Source organism: Heterocephalus glaber, unplaced genomic scaffold (assembly GCF_053883595.1).
Source record: "Heterocephalus glaber isolate CG9 unplaced genomic scaffold, H.glaber_assembly_v1.0 deba00001509, whole genome shotgun sequence".
NCBI lineage: Eukaryota > Metazoa > Chordata > Mammalia > Rodentia > Bathyergidae > Heterocephalus > Heterocephalus glaber.
The window spans coordinates 20,102,949-20,116,648 of NW_028258325.1; the positions used below are offsets into that span (position 1 = coordinate 20,102,949).

Consider the following 13,700-nt stretch of genomic DNA (forward strand, 5'->3'; position numbering starts at 1 on the left):
TGACCCTCACATTGTATGTCGGCTACGAGGATTAAGGCAGTGCCAAACCAGTTAGTGGACTGATTTAGTAATCACCACCTTTAATCCCAGCGTCACACACTCTGGATTCAGGGACCTCTGAAAAAGCCCCACCTATGACTGCATGAGGCTTGTGGGGGACATCTAGCCCAAAACAGTAACAATACTAATATGTAGACTCTGGAAGAAAAAGATGACATGAAAGTAGAAGGGAAATTATCTGACAAGACGAAGAGGCTTGGGGAGAGAGAAGGAAGAGAGAGGGAAGGTAAGAGGGGTGAATATGATCGGAGTATGTTATAGAATGGCACAATGAAACCCAAAACAATAACATTTTCAAAAGAAGGAAAACCAAATAAACCTAAAGCAACTGTAGCATCCTTTATCATCCTTTCCCCCAAGGTGAATTGTTCTCTAGGCTGCTTTTATGTTAAAAATCAGGCCTCAGATTTTATGATAGGCTGGGGAAAAACAAGAAGTAAGAAGGATTCATTTTTGTTTGCCCTTCCAGATACGTGCTATAATCAAAGCACTTCTGAACCCTCCAGCCCACAAAGGAGAAAAAGGGTTTGTCTGCATTTTTGCCCTTCTTTGAGAACGTTGAATTTCTTCCTCTTCATTCTGAAACTTTCACTTCCTTCACTGCCAGGCGAGGTGGCCAGCAGCCGGAGGTGGAAGAGGCCACCCTCCTTTGACAGCGTTTGAGACAAAGTCCTCGGGAAGGAAGAGCCGGTGACCCGCTTCCCTGCGAGATGATTGGGCTCTTCTACCCAGCGCTGCCGAGGTGAGTGGCCCTCCAGCAAGTTACCTGAGTCACAGTGCCCAGGAAAGTATTTAATATGCTGTAGTTCATGACCTGTGAGTAAGTTCATTCTCTTTTGGCCACTGCCACCTCAAGATGTGGTGAGTAAACATGTCCTTTGCCATTTCAGTCTCTGCACAGGAGTGTTCTTCTACCCCTTGACCTCGCATCAAGTTCTTCCCACTCCATACTTTCTTTTCCTTAGCCTTGCAGAGAAACACAGAGTTTTCTGGAACCAAAGATATCTATGGTCTCTCAGGGTATTTAAAGTTTTAGATGTTTCTTTTTTTTTCCTTTTAATGTTTCCTTTTAAGTAGAAATGCATCTGTTGCTAGGTGATACTGAAGAAGCTGGCTGTTTATTTGAAAGCAGACTTTCTCAAAGCCCAATCTAGGTTTTGTGGTGGACGCAGGAGAGCCCACAACATACCTGCTACTCTCAGAATTGTATGCTAATTGGGTGATTGGTAACATTCATTCATGCACTTATTCATTCATACATACATTCACTATTCAGTTATTGAGCACCTACTGTATACAGGGTATTGGGGAAACAATACAAGTGCTTTCCAGGCTCTGAAATCTGGCCCCAAGAGCAAAGGCTAGGGAATAGAGTTAGCACACTTAAGAATAGAAAATGAAAGCCTAGAGTGGTGGTGCATTGTACATCAGCACTCAGGAGGCTGAGGCAAGAGGACCCCCCTGAGTTTGCAGCCAGCCTGGACAATAGAGTGAATTCAAGGCCAGCCCGGAATATAGCAAGATCTCTCTCAATACATATATGTGCATATATATATGTATACACATATGAATATAGACCCAAAATGCACAAGAGTTAGCTAGGTAGAAACCTCTGTAGAGGTTTCAATCCATAATCGGCTGGCTCCAAGGGAGGGTGGATGGCAGACAGGCATCACAGAGGAGAAACAGTTCATGGTGGGCAGAAGGTAACAAAGCAAGCCATAGCACTCACACTCTTATTCCTAGGACCCTTGCGCCTAGCATTCCACCATGAATCCATCCTAGTGCCACACACTCTAGATCCAACCACCTCTGAAAAACCCCACCTATGACTGCAAGAGGCACAAGCTATAACAGGACTCAATCCACCAGAAACTTTTATTAACTATACTTTCATGGAAGAATAATTCATGAGATCCTAAAAGCTCCCAAACATTAAATTGTATCGACTCTCACTTTCAGGTTATGTATGTCAAAGCTCCAGGTACTGCAGAAACTCAGAGCAGCCCTGTGGCAGTGGCATCCTGTGTGATTGTGTGTGTGTGTGTGTGTGTGTGTGTGTGTGTGTGGTGGGGGTGGTGTATGAATTGCAATCTCACTCCCTTGAATAAGACTTCTGTTCAAAGGAACTGTGTTTGGATCACAACTCTTCTACTTGGTAGCGCTGAGGTTATTGTTGATGGTATTTAGGCTCATTCAGCCAGAATCTCCTCATATGCAAGTGAGCATAATTCCCTTACAATTTTTATTTTGAGCTTCTGAAATATCTCTTAAATACAATGTCATATAAAAATAAAATATCAACTGGCCTAGATTTATGCCTATAATCCCAGCTACTTGGGAGGCTGAGGCAGGAGGATGGCTAGTTTAAGGCCAGCCTAGGCAATTTAGTAATAACAATATTTTATAACATTATAATAATATTTCATAATAATTTATATTATAAAAGAGGAGTCGGAGATGTAGCTCAGTGGTAGATCATTTGCCTAGCATGTTCAATGCCCTTGGTTCACTCTGAGCATTGTTTAAAAGTCCAAAAAAGCTAGGTGTGGTGATGCATGCCTGTAGCACTCTGGGAGCCTGAGGCAGGTGGATCACAAGTTTGAGTCCTTCTTGGGCAACTTAGTGAGACCATGTCTCAGGAAGAAAGGGAAAAAAGAGAGAAAGAAAGACAGAGGGAAAGAGAGAGAGAGGAAGGAAGGAAGGAAGGAAAGAAGGAAGGAGGGAAGGAAGGGGGCTAGAATGTCATTGCTATCGGGCAGGATGTAGCTCACTGGCAGAGCACTTGTCTAATGTGCTAACATGTATAGGGCCCTGGGTTTGATCCTCAGGACCACTCCCGCCCCAATTGCTCTTAAGTCTTATAAAACTAATCGTTCAGGTGAAAACACAGACACACCACTGTATAGTATATAAGATACCACTGTATTAGGAATATGGGGTAGAATTCCACCCATATTTTCAGAAATCCTAAGAACAACCACAAAATCTCAAACTGTACCAAGAAATTCCTCATCAGCAGAAAGAGAAAACATTGGAAGAAGCCTACAGCAGTCACAAAAGGCATGGCTGCCACTGGGTGACCACAGGAAGCACAAGGAGCCATCTCTGCCCACAGTTTATCAAAGGCTTAGGAGAAGCAGAGGTAGTGCACCCTCATCCCAAGTTTGATAGAAGAGGTAACTGAGGCCCAAGAAGCTAAGTGACTGAGTCACCAGAGCAGGCACTGTGAGTGGGCCAGCTGCCACCTGCCTCTCCCCGGGTGCACTACATGGCTCCCCGGGCTCACTGTTCAGTTCTCCCATGAGTCGGAAGGACCAGACAGCAAGGACAAAGCTACCTGGGGCTGGAGGGTGAAACTGGCCCAGAGTGTTTCAGTGTGAGCCGGGGGTGGGCAGTGAGGGCTGGAGAGCAGCCGCATTCCTTCCAGCCTTTGCGTCTGTGATATCACGCAAGAAGCATTTCACCAACATAGATGGAACTAAACATCTTGCCAGGTGGTGGCTCTGATACATACACACAAAGGAAGACCACAGAGGCCCCATACATGGAAACAGCTGCTGCCGGCCACCACCCTGCAGCTGCCACGGGGCCGGGGCCGGATTGAAAAAATGTAAAGGAAGAAAGGAAAAGAAAAAAACCACTTGGACCAATGGCAGATTCCACATATTCAGAGGCAGGGGGAGGGAAGAAGCCATGGAAACAGGACTGACAGCAGGGAATGGACTCACAGGACTGTTTTTAACTCCTGGGGGAATCTGGCAGCCACCCCTCCACTCTTGGGCCTGACAAATTTCCCGGAAGCAACTGTCTTCTCCCATCCACGCCACCAGAAATTTTACCACGGGAACACTCTTGCCTCAAAGCATTACTGGAAGAAGGAAAGCATCGATAATTTTAATTCACCATTAGCAATCTATTTTGGAATGTCATTTCTTTTACAATAGTTAAGAATATTTAGCCAGGCATGGTGGTGCACACCTGTCATCCCAGCACTCAGGAGGCTGAGGCAGGAGGATTGCCATGAGTTTGAGGCCAGCCTGGGCCACACAGTTCAAGTCTAGTGTGGACTATATAGTGAAACCTTATCTCAAAAAAAGAAAAAATGGAATTGAATATGAAGCTTGGGGCAGCAGTGTTGCCAGGTGGGAGATGTACGAGAAAAAGGACTATTTGACAGTCAAAGCTAGACTGTGACCTGAGTAAAAGTTCACCTCGATCTCAGCCCACACCCAGGAAAGGCTGTTTGTGTATGGGGTGGGGGGGTCTATCTTTCCCATCTACTTCCTGTCCCACCCACAGCTCCAGATAATGCAGCGCGATAGCTCTCTTACTCTTGGTTTCTGCAGTGTGGGTTGGCTGGAAACACAGTGCTTCCACTCCCGTTTGTAACACACGTCTGTGGGGAGAGGAGCTCCAGACAAATGGCTAGTAATCTAATCCCACATGTGTGTCCTCCGGGTCACCAAGGAGGGGCTGGGCACCGCACTGGGTGAGGCAAGATGCTTGCCCTTGAGCCTTAGTCTGAGCCCTGTGGAGGAGAGATCCCCAGGGTGACAAGAGAGTGGGTGCGGAGGAGCACGTGCAGGGCATCTGGGGAAGGGTGCTGGGAACTGCTCGCAGACGAACTTTGGGAATCCAACCCTCTGCAAGCTGAAAACCGAACACAAGGTGTTGAAAGTTTGGTAGAAGAACAGGCTTGCCATTTAGTGCTGAAAGAACTGGCTTTTCAACAGGCGCGTTGCTTGCTTTTTCCTGGCAAGTGGTGTATCCATACCTGTGTTTTTTCCAAAAGGTTAGTGAAAGAGCATGGTAGGAACTCTGAACTCAGACTCCTGGGGGTTTCACTTAATGGAAAAAAAGCCACATCTGGCTTTCACTTAATAGAAATCTGAATTTTACCTCCAAGTCTGGTTTCTTATCTACGCACTGGGGCTAATGAGATGCATTCCCTAAGCAGAGGACTAAGAAGCTAATGTATCCAAAGTCCATAATGCCTGCCCTGGAGTACACTTCTCATTCCAATCAGGCTGGTGTTAATTGGCTGATAAACTGGGAATTCTTGACCTTAGACAATGTCATGCCATAGTGCTGTGTTTGTTGAAAGCTATTTTAAATAAGCATTTTAAAATCTGAATAGCATATATTTATCTTCATATGTGAGGTGGGAAATATATATGAGAGCACATAAAATGCTAGATTTTGTAGATAGTGTCACTCAAGATGAGTAAACCCTTTAAAATGAATAAATAAACCCTTTTAGAAAGTAAATCCACGTAAAGAAAAACATTTAGTACATACTAGTCAGGTGGGAAAGGATGTAGGAAAAACCATGCAGAGAACAGAAAATGCGGCAGGTGATGTTTTTTCTCCATGCATTTTCTTGCTGTTATGAAATTCACAACTTTCATCTCTGACTCCAAGTAACCACACCATCTTCCAAATCGGAACTAATGGCGAAACGTCTCTGACTCACAGTAAAGAAGGCCTTCTGCAGATCTGCTCTTTCTTGGCCCCAATTTCAATCCCAGTGGAAAAATTCCCTGAAGCCATCGACAGCTGAGCTCCATGCCTGGAATTCATGTGTTTAGAGGAGGAAACTTATACCAGCAGCTTGTATGTAGACCTGCCACTTGTCCACCTCCTGTCCACGAGCTGGGGCCGCTGAAGCAAGGGGATCTGAGCTCAGGAGGCTGCAGGGCCAAAAAAGGAGCTGAAAACAGAGAAAGGAGTAGAAAGGGAGCCTGCATCAGCGCCCACACTGGGCTCCCCCAACCTTGAAATAAGGTTTCTGGGTCACTTTTCCCCCTTTTGTAAAAATCACCTTTAGGAAAGTCCCTGTGTCTGTTGCTCACAACCAGTGACCTTTCGAGCCAGACAGATGGTGGTGACCAGATGGGATTCCCTGGGGGCCGTGTCCCCATCTGGATTCTTCCTGGTCCTATGGTGTCACCTCCAACAAGCTTGCACAGAGCAAACACCATGTGGTAAAGACACCAAAGGACATTATTTGCTAAGGCCTTTAAAGATGTCCATTAAACAGATTTAGCAGCCTGACAACACCATGTCTCCTGCTCTCTCACTGCTGCCCTGGAAACACCCTCCTGTAACTCAGTGTTCTGACCTTTCTGCCACCAGGTCCTAATCCCTTCTGGTGTGGAAGGCGGACAGTGTTAGGCACCTTGTGGACTCACTTTGAGGTCAGAAAGTGACGTCCTTGCATGATGAGTGAGGCTTTCAAATAAACTCCTTTAGCTGAGCTTCAAGAATAGACAGGGCATCCAGCTCAGTTGGAATGTCAGAGAAACAACAAATGACTTTCTAGTGTAAGTATATACTAGTATATTACATGGGATGTACCGATAAAAAAGTATTGTTTTTTGGGGCATTCTAATCCAACTGAGCACCTGTATTTTTTATTTTCTAACTCCAGCAACTACACTCCAGAACAACCAGGAAGCTGGTTTTATTATTCCCAGTTGAAATGTGGGGGGATGGAGCGTGAATAAAGCAAGCTGCTTAAAGCTACAGAGTTTTGGGGAGGCTGAGCAAAGAGGAGATTTTCCACCTGACCTGCTCATTTGAAGGCCAGTGCTGGTTTAGCAATAACACCCAGGAATCCAAGCCTTAGCCAGGCTTGGGGGCGCAGGCCTGAAATCCAAGCACTCAAGAGGCTGAGGAAGGAGGATCATTGTTAGTTTGAGGCCAACCTGGGCTACATAGTGCATTTAAGGCCCTCCTGTGCTACAGTGAGACTGTCTCAAAAAAGGGGGAAAAAATTGAATCCAAGCTGTGAACCAAATGGATAGAGGGGCGCTATGGAGGGAACTAGGAGATACGCTAAGGGGACTGGAGATTTCTTGGACTCTGCTTGTGATATAGATAATCACTCATGAAGCAATTGGTGGCTGTAATCAAATTGAATCCTTGCTGGGGATGGTAGTTAACAGCCTGTTGGCTCCTGTACACTCTTCAGAATAGCTTGTGGTGCTGGGGATTTAGCTCAGTGGTGCTGCGCCTGCCTCACAAGTGCAAGGTCCTGAGTTCCATCTCTGGTACCAAAAAAAAAAAAAAAAAAAAGAATAGCTTGCTTCTAGAGCCTGCTCAAGCCCCTCGGCAGCACACTTCAGTGCCAGGAGGGAGGCTGCACCTAGTGCATGGGCAGGGGCTGATGAGGTCATGCACATGGCTCCAAAAGAAGCTCCGAGCCAGACTACACTCATTTAACACATGGAGCAAACCCACAAGGACCAGAGAATTGGCTGGCCTGAGGAACAACCCAGGCCTCTCGTGGCTAGAGAGCATTCAGAGCTCAGTAAGAGCAGCCCCTTCGCCTTGCTTGAACCATGCTGTCTTGCCAGGCCTCGAAGACGTCTTTCTGCACATTGGTCAAGGTTGTTTCAGGGGATCAGAGGCTGCCGTAAGAGGAAGAGGGAAAGAACTCTCTCTTGATAGAAGACCAATGAATCAGTAAGTGGAAAGCTCCCTGCAGCCTGCTTCCTTCTCAGACTTGTGGAGTTTGTACACAGGAATCTCAACAGTGCCTACAGCTCATAGTTAGCACAGTCTCCAGATCCCCAGGGGCCACTGCTGTGGCTCTGTGGATCTGGAAACATCCTATCCCTTCATCTTAGATCCCAGCCTTTCCCTCCAGCCCAACTGGAGGAGCCATGGGGGTCGGGGGGAAGGGGGGAAGGGGGGAAGGACCAGGAAAAACAGTATCTAAATAAAATAGGAACACAAATCTGCCACCAACAGGAAAGTCAGCTTCCTTGTAATTATTTCATTTTCTGACAATCAAAGTAATAAACACCCATTGTAGAAGAGTTTGAAAATGCTGAAAAGTATAAAGAAAGCAATAAAAAGTTCCCATAATCCCACTGCACAGATATAACCTCTCCTGAAATGATGGTGTATTTCCTAAGTACATATAATAAATATAATGGGTCTCGTACTTCATATATGACTTTGTATTTCCACTTCTTTTTTAAATCTAACAAATCATAAACAGTTCCCTCCAGGCATGAAAGACTCTTCAAAGACTCTTTATAGCTTTGAAGAATCTATAATTGGATACATTGAAAATGGCCATAGTTTCTTTAACTATTCTCTCCCTGAACGTTTACATTGTTTCCAACAGAATCTTGATACCTGTTCCTGTATGTCTCAAATCTAATAGAAAATGGCATCTGGCCTGCCCGGAGATATGTCATTTCATGTTTTCTGTTTGACCATGTTGTGCAAAATACACTGTCTCCTCCCAAGCCCCAAAGACTGAACTAGTTAAGGAGCCCCTGGGATCATTTACAGACAAAGACCCCAGGTTTTGTCTCAAGGTGGGGCTCCTACCTAGCAGAAACTCTCAGCACCAACAGGCTTGGGCTGTTGGACTCCAGCTCTGGTTTGAGACAGAGAAGCATAATCCCAGGAATAATTTTCAGAGAAACCACCAGGCAATGCGATTCTACCAGGAATAGGACAGTACAAGTCCTCAGAACTGTGAGGCTCAGTATTTTTACAGGACCATTGCTTGCTGATTTACTTAATGATAATGTTGGGTTCCAAATTTTCTCTAAAAGGGAGTCTTAACTGCTCTCAACTTGGACAGGGCTGGCTTCAAAACAAACAAATAAGTTACATAAGCACACATTTTGGAGGCTTGGGTATTGGAAGCCAAGGCTTGGTGCAGCACTAAAGGGCCTGCCACCCATCTTGTGGTTGGGCCTCACGTGCTGCCCACAGGGTGGGGCAGCTTGGAGCCTGCCAGCTGCCCCTGAGATCCGGCTTCTCATCTGAGGCCACCACCCACCAGAGACCCCTGCAGAATGCAGCCACTGGAGCCTGGAAGGCCCTTGTGTGCTTAGATGACTGTGGTGGCAAGGAACAAAAGTAAGTGGGGCCCCTAGTAAATGGCAATGCTCTCCTTCCTTTGTCTTTCACTCTTTTCCCATGTTGGGTGTCTTGAGAGGGTCAGCGGTGTTAATGGAGAGTTGCCATCTTCTGCTTTAGAGCTGGCTGTATTGGGGTAGGAAGTGAGGCAATTACAGCGTGTTGCCTTTTGGAAGCTTTCCAGGCTCCTCTTGGAAGAAAGATGTCTGATTCCCCAAAGTCACCAGGGTAGATAAGGCCCCTACTGTGGACCCAGCTTTCAAAACGTGGATGCATGAAATGTCACCAAGGAGTCTTCCAGTATCTATGTAGCATATTCTGAGATCTTAGAAATGGGAGGTCCTGTGAGGCCCAGCTGCAGTGCACCGTGTGGGCAGTGTCATAGTTAAGATCTGGGGCATCCTGCAAAGGCTCAAGTGTTACAGGCTGTCCCCAGCCTATGGTGCTATTGGGAAGTGGTGGATCCTTCAGAAGTGGGGCCTAACAGAAAGAAGTTAAGCCCCCAGGGTTGTGCTATTGAAAGGAACATTAGGATCCTAGGCCTTTCCTCTCTCTCTTTGCTTCCAGGCCCCCTGAGGGTGAGCAGCCTTGCTAGGCCACACATGCCCACCACCTTGTACTGTCTTGCCACAGACCCAAAAGAATGCAGTCAACCTACCATGGATTAAAAGTAAACCTTTCCTCCTTTTAAGCTGATTTTCTCAGGTATTTTGTCATGGTGACAGAAAACTAAAACAAGCTGCTATGACAAAACACCATGAACAGAGTAGCTTATAAACGACAGAAATTTACTTCTCCCAGTTCTGGGGGTTGGGCAGCCAGTGAAAATGTCAGCAGATTCCCTGTCCAGTGAAGACCTGCATCCTGGCGCACAGAGGGTGTCTTCTGGCTGTGACCTCAGGTGGAAGCAGCGAGGGGTCCTTCTCAGGCCTCTTTTATAAGGGCACTAGTCCCACTCAAAGGGAATTTGTGAACACATCACCCCACAAAAATCCCACCTCCCAGCACCTTGGGGATTAGGATTTCAATGCATGAATTTGGGGGATATAAACATTCAATCTATAGCATCATGGGCCAAAGGGTTAAAAGATGAAGTAGAATAAGCCCTGCCCCAAAAGTGCTCATTCCAGTGGAGGAGAATAGATGTGTTCACACACAGTGAAAATAGCTAGAAAACGCTCATCTTGAAGGGTAAAACAGACCAGAGATCTGCATGGGCCATGAATACAAAGCAAAAGCACTACTCAATTCTAGCCAGGAGCTGGAACACAAACCCATGGTGACTAGACAATCAGAATTTTCGGGCCAGGGATTTAGCTCAGTGGTTCTAGTGCCTGCCTTGCAAGCGCAAGGTCCCAAGTTCAATCCCCGGTACCAAAAACAAAAAAACAAAAAACAGACAATCGGAATTTTCCAAAGCAGGAGAATGTAATTTTTCTGTAAAATGTCCTGATTTTTTTTTAAGTTGTCTGAATTTTTTTAACATTACACAAACTAAACAAAAACATAACCCTAGGTTGAACCACAGCCAGCCACTAGTGTGAAGCTCCTATGTAGACTCTGTTTATCGGTATGGACACATATCCTCCCTTATGGAAAAGGTATCGCCCACAAGCATTTTTGTTTCAAAATCATACATATTTTCACAGAGGAAAATAAAAGAAGGAAACACACCAAAATAGCAACAAAGAATATCCTCTGACTGTATTCTAAGTGCTTTTTCCATCCTTGCTTTTTGCTGTTTTTATATTTTTGCAATGAGCATGTGTTACTTCTATGATCAGAATTTTTAAATTTGCTTTTATAAAAAGACCCAAGTGCTTAGATTGGTTCAGAAAAGATACTACGAAAATTTTAAGAATCCAAAGAATTATGTGGAAATAAGTATTATTGAAAATTATAAGAACATAAACTTTGAATAGTAAGAAGATAAACTATGTACATTGGACACACACAAGGCCACCAGGTGAGAGACACTGATAGGGCTTTATAGGCATTGTCCTACCCCCCAACTTCAGTGTAGTGGCGCTATTGTTATTCCCTGCAAAGAGGACAGAAGAGAGTTAAGTAACTTGCACAATGTCACACAGCTCATCAGGAGTAGAGCTAGAACTGGAAACCCAAGTCATCTGCCTGCCAAGACTGAGTGTTCTTCTGACCTCAAGAAAGAGATTACCAGAAGCAAAGTACACAGAGGAGGGTGGCATGATGGTGAGACAGGACATCAGGGTCCAGCAAAGCTGGCTGGACAATAGGTGTGACCTGCTTATTACAAAATCCCAGGACGCATGCCCAGAACAGTTCCCAAAGCCCTGCATGTGAAAGTCTCTCAAGAACCCAAGCAGGTTTCCATAGGATGGCCTAGACCTGGCATCAGCCTGAGGAGTGGGATATAAAAAAGACCAACTGCACTGAGTTTTTGTTACCAGGGATTGAACTCAGGACCTTGTGCTTGCGAGACAGGGGGCGGAACCACTGAGCTAAATCCCCAGCCTACACTGAGTTTTTGCCACTGTATTCTCTCTTGCTTGGATGACCCATCCTCGTGCTGAAGGGTATACTTCTTTTCCCACTTTTACTTGACCCAAACTCACTCTGAAGAGCCTGTTTCTTATTCTACCTTTAATAAAATTTTGTTACTGTTTGTGCTTTTCTTGACCAATGCTTTACTCAGGACAGAAAGAACCTAGAAAGCACCTCCAAAAGGAGACTCCGAAACCTCAAAACCCAGTAACAATGATGGTGTTTGATTTGGGCCTTGAGGATCCAGTGATACCCTAACAAGCCCTTGAGATGAAAAGGAAATACAAGCAAAGGAAAAGAGATGATACTGACTGAGTAAGAAGTCCTCGTGAGGAGAGTAAGTGGGCTGGAGGAGGCCGAGAGAGCCCTAAGTACAGGTTGAGCATTCCTTATCCAAAATTCTTGGATCCAGCAGTATTTTAGATTTTTGTTTTACTCTGGAATATCTGCATATACACCATGAGACATTTGGGGAATGAGACCCAAGACTAAACCCCAAATTCCTTTGTCTCCTCTGCACCTGTACCAGAAGCCTGAAGGTAATTTTAGACACTATTTTTAGTGCACCTGTGTTTCACTGCAGTCTGATGCATGAGGTCTGAGGTGAAACTTTCTATTTGTAGTGTCATGACACCACTCAAGAAGTTTCAGATTTTAGAACACTTTGGATTTCAGATTTTGGAGTTAGGGATGCTCAACCTGTACTAAATGGAATGATAAGAAATTAGGGCTTATTTATGGTCAGTGGGACCCACTGTTGCTTCCAGTACCAGAATGAGCTGGGTGCCATGGTGTATTGTCCACTCCAGTGCCATAACAACAGAAATTTAATTTATTTTCTTACAATGTTACAGGCAAAGTCTAAGATTAAGACATAGGGAGGGTTGGTTTCTCCTGAGGCCTTACTTTGTGGCTTGCAGACAGCCGCCTTCTCACGCTGTCCTCCCGTGGTCTTCCCCTCTGGTCTCAAACATATCTCATGTCCCTCCCTCCTGTTCTTTTTTCTTTTTTTCCTGGTGCTGGAATCAAACCTTAGAGCTTGCTAGGCAGGCACTCTACCGTCGAGCTGTACTCCCAGCCCTTCCCCTTTTATTTAAAAAAAAAAATGTGTGCCTTATTTTGTTAATCTCCACATTTCACCAAAATAAATATTTTTAAATGTTGCTGCAAAATGAAGTCACTTCTTTTTTGTAATTTTTATTTTTATGACTATGTTTACAGTAGGTAATGATTACATTTATCATGTGGAGTTGGTATGTAGACATCTTAATCCTTTCCTTATCCCCTTTCCCTCCCTCTATCTCTTGGCTCCCTTACCTTTTGTAGAAGATGCATCTCCTGGTTTCCGATTATCTATCTTTTATTTTGCTCTTACTCCCTCCTAGTCACATTGCATTAGGGTCTCACCTTTATCACCTCATTTTACCTTAATTCCTTTGTCATAGGCCCTAGGTCCAAACGGAAAGGGAAACAAGGGAGGAGGGAGGGAGAGAGGAAAGGACAAGAAAAAAAAGTGCAAATAGATGGAAACAAAGCTTTTGTACATAGGGAGGAGAGGGGGTTTGAAGGGGGACTAGGATAAAATTTATTAAAATTAAAAAACATATCCTGAGAAACTGGGGGTTACAGCTCCAGTGTAAGAATTGTGGGGGACACATCAGCCCTTAACATATGGGGATTCAAAAGGAGCGTTGAATTTGGAAAGCCAGAAGCCCCAGGTTCAAATGCTGACTTTAGTACTTATTGGATGTGGGACCTTGAACAAGCCATTTAAGCACTTTGCACCCTCTTTCATTAAAACAAAAACAAAAAACCAGAAAGCACATTTCTTAGATCCTATATGCTGCTCAAATAAGTCAGTGCACGTAGAAGTACTTTATAAACTGTGGGGCCCTGTCCTGTAGTCAGAAATGAGCACTTTGCCAAGTATGACGTGCTGCTCTGCGTGGAGTAAGGCCTGCAACACGTGTTTAATGAATAAACAAGCATTATGTAAACAACACTCTAACTGCATGAGGGAAGAGGAGGGAAGAGGTTAGCCCTGTGGGAACCCAGAGTCGTTTCATTAAAATACATTCGTCGGACCTAATTTTCGAAAAAGCCTGATGAAACTCCTTCCATACTTTCGAATTAACTTCAAAGTGTGTTCAAACTAATACATGCATTTGTAATGCATTACATCCAATTTACAATATTTTAGGGCTCCTTGACGTGAACAAAAATGTATC

General features: G+C 44.8%; 1 protein-coding gene across 2 annotated transcripts in view; it reads left to right on the top strand.

The window, feature by feature from the left end:
* Nucleotides 1-671: 671 nt before the first annotated feature.
* Nucleotides 672-13,700, top strand: part of Rbpj (recombination signal binding protein for immunoglobulin kappa J region) — a 242,224-nt gene continuing 229,195 nt past the window's right edge. The window contains exon 1 of one of the 2 annotated variants that reach the window (XM_087187425.1): nucleotides 672-802. Coding sequence is in view for 1 of the 2 variants with exons in the window: in XM_087187424.1 (XP_087043550.1) it covers nucleotides 771-802 (32 nt within the window). In the remaining variant the exon portion in view is untranslated. The remainder of the gene's footprint in view (nucleotides 803-13,700) is intronic. The other variant, XM_087187424.1, reaches the window with a different exon arrangement.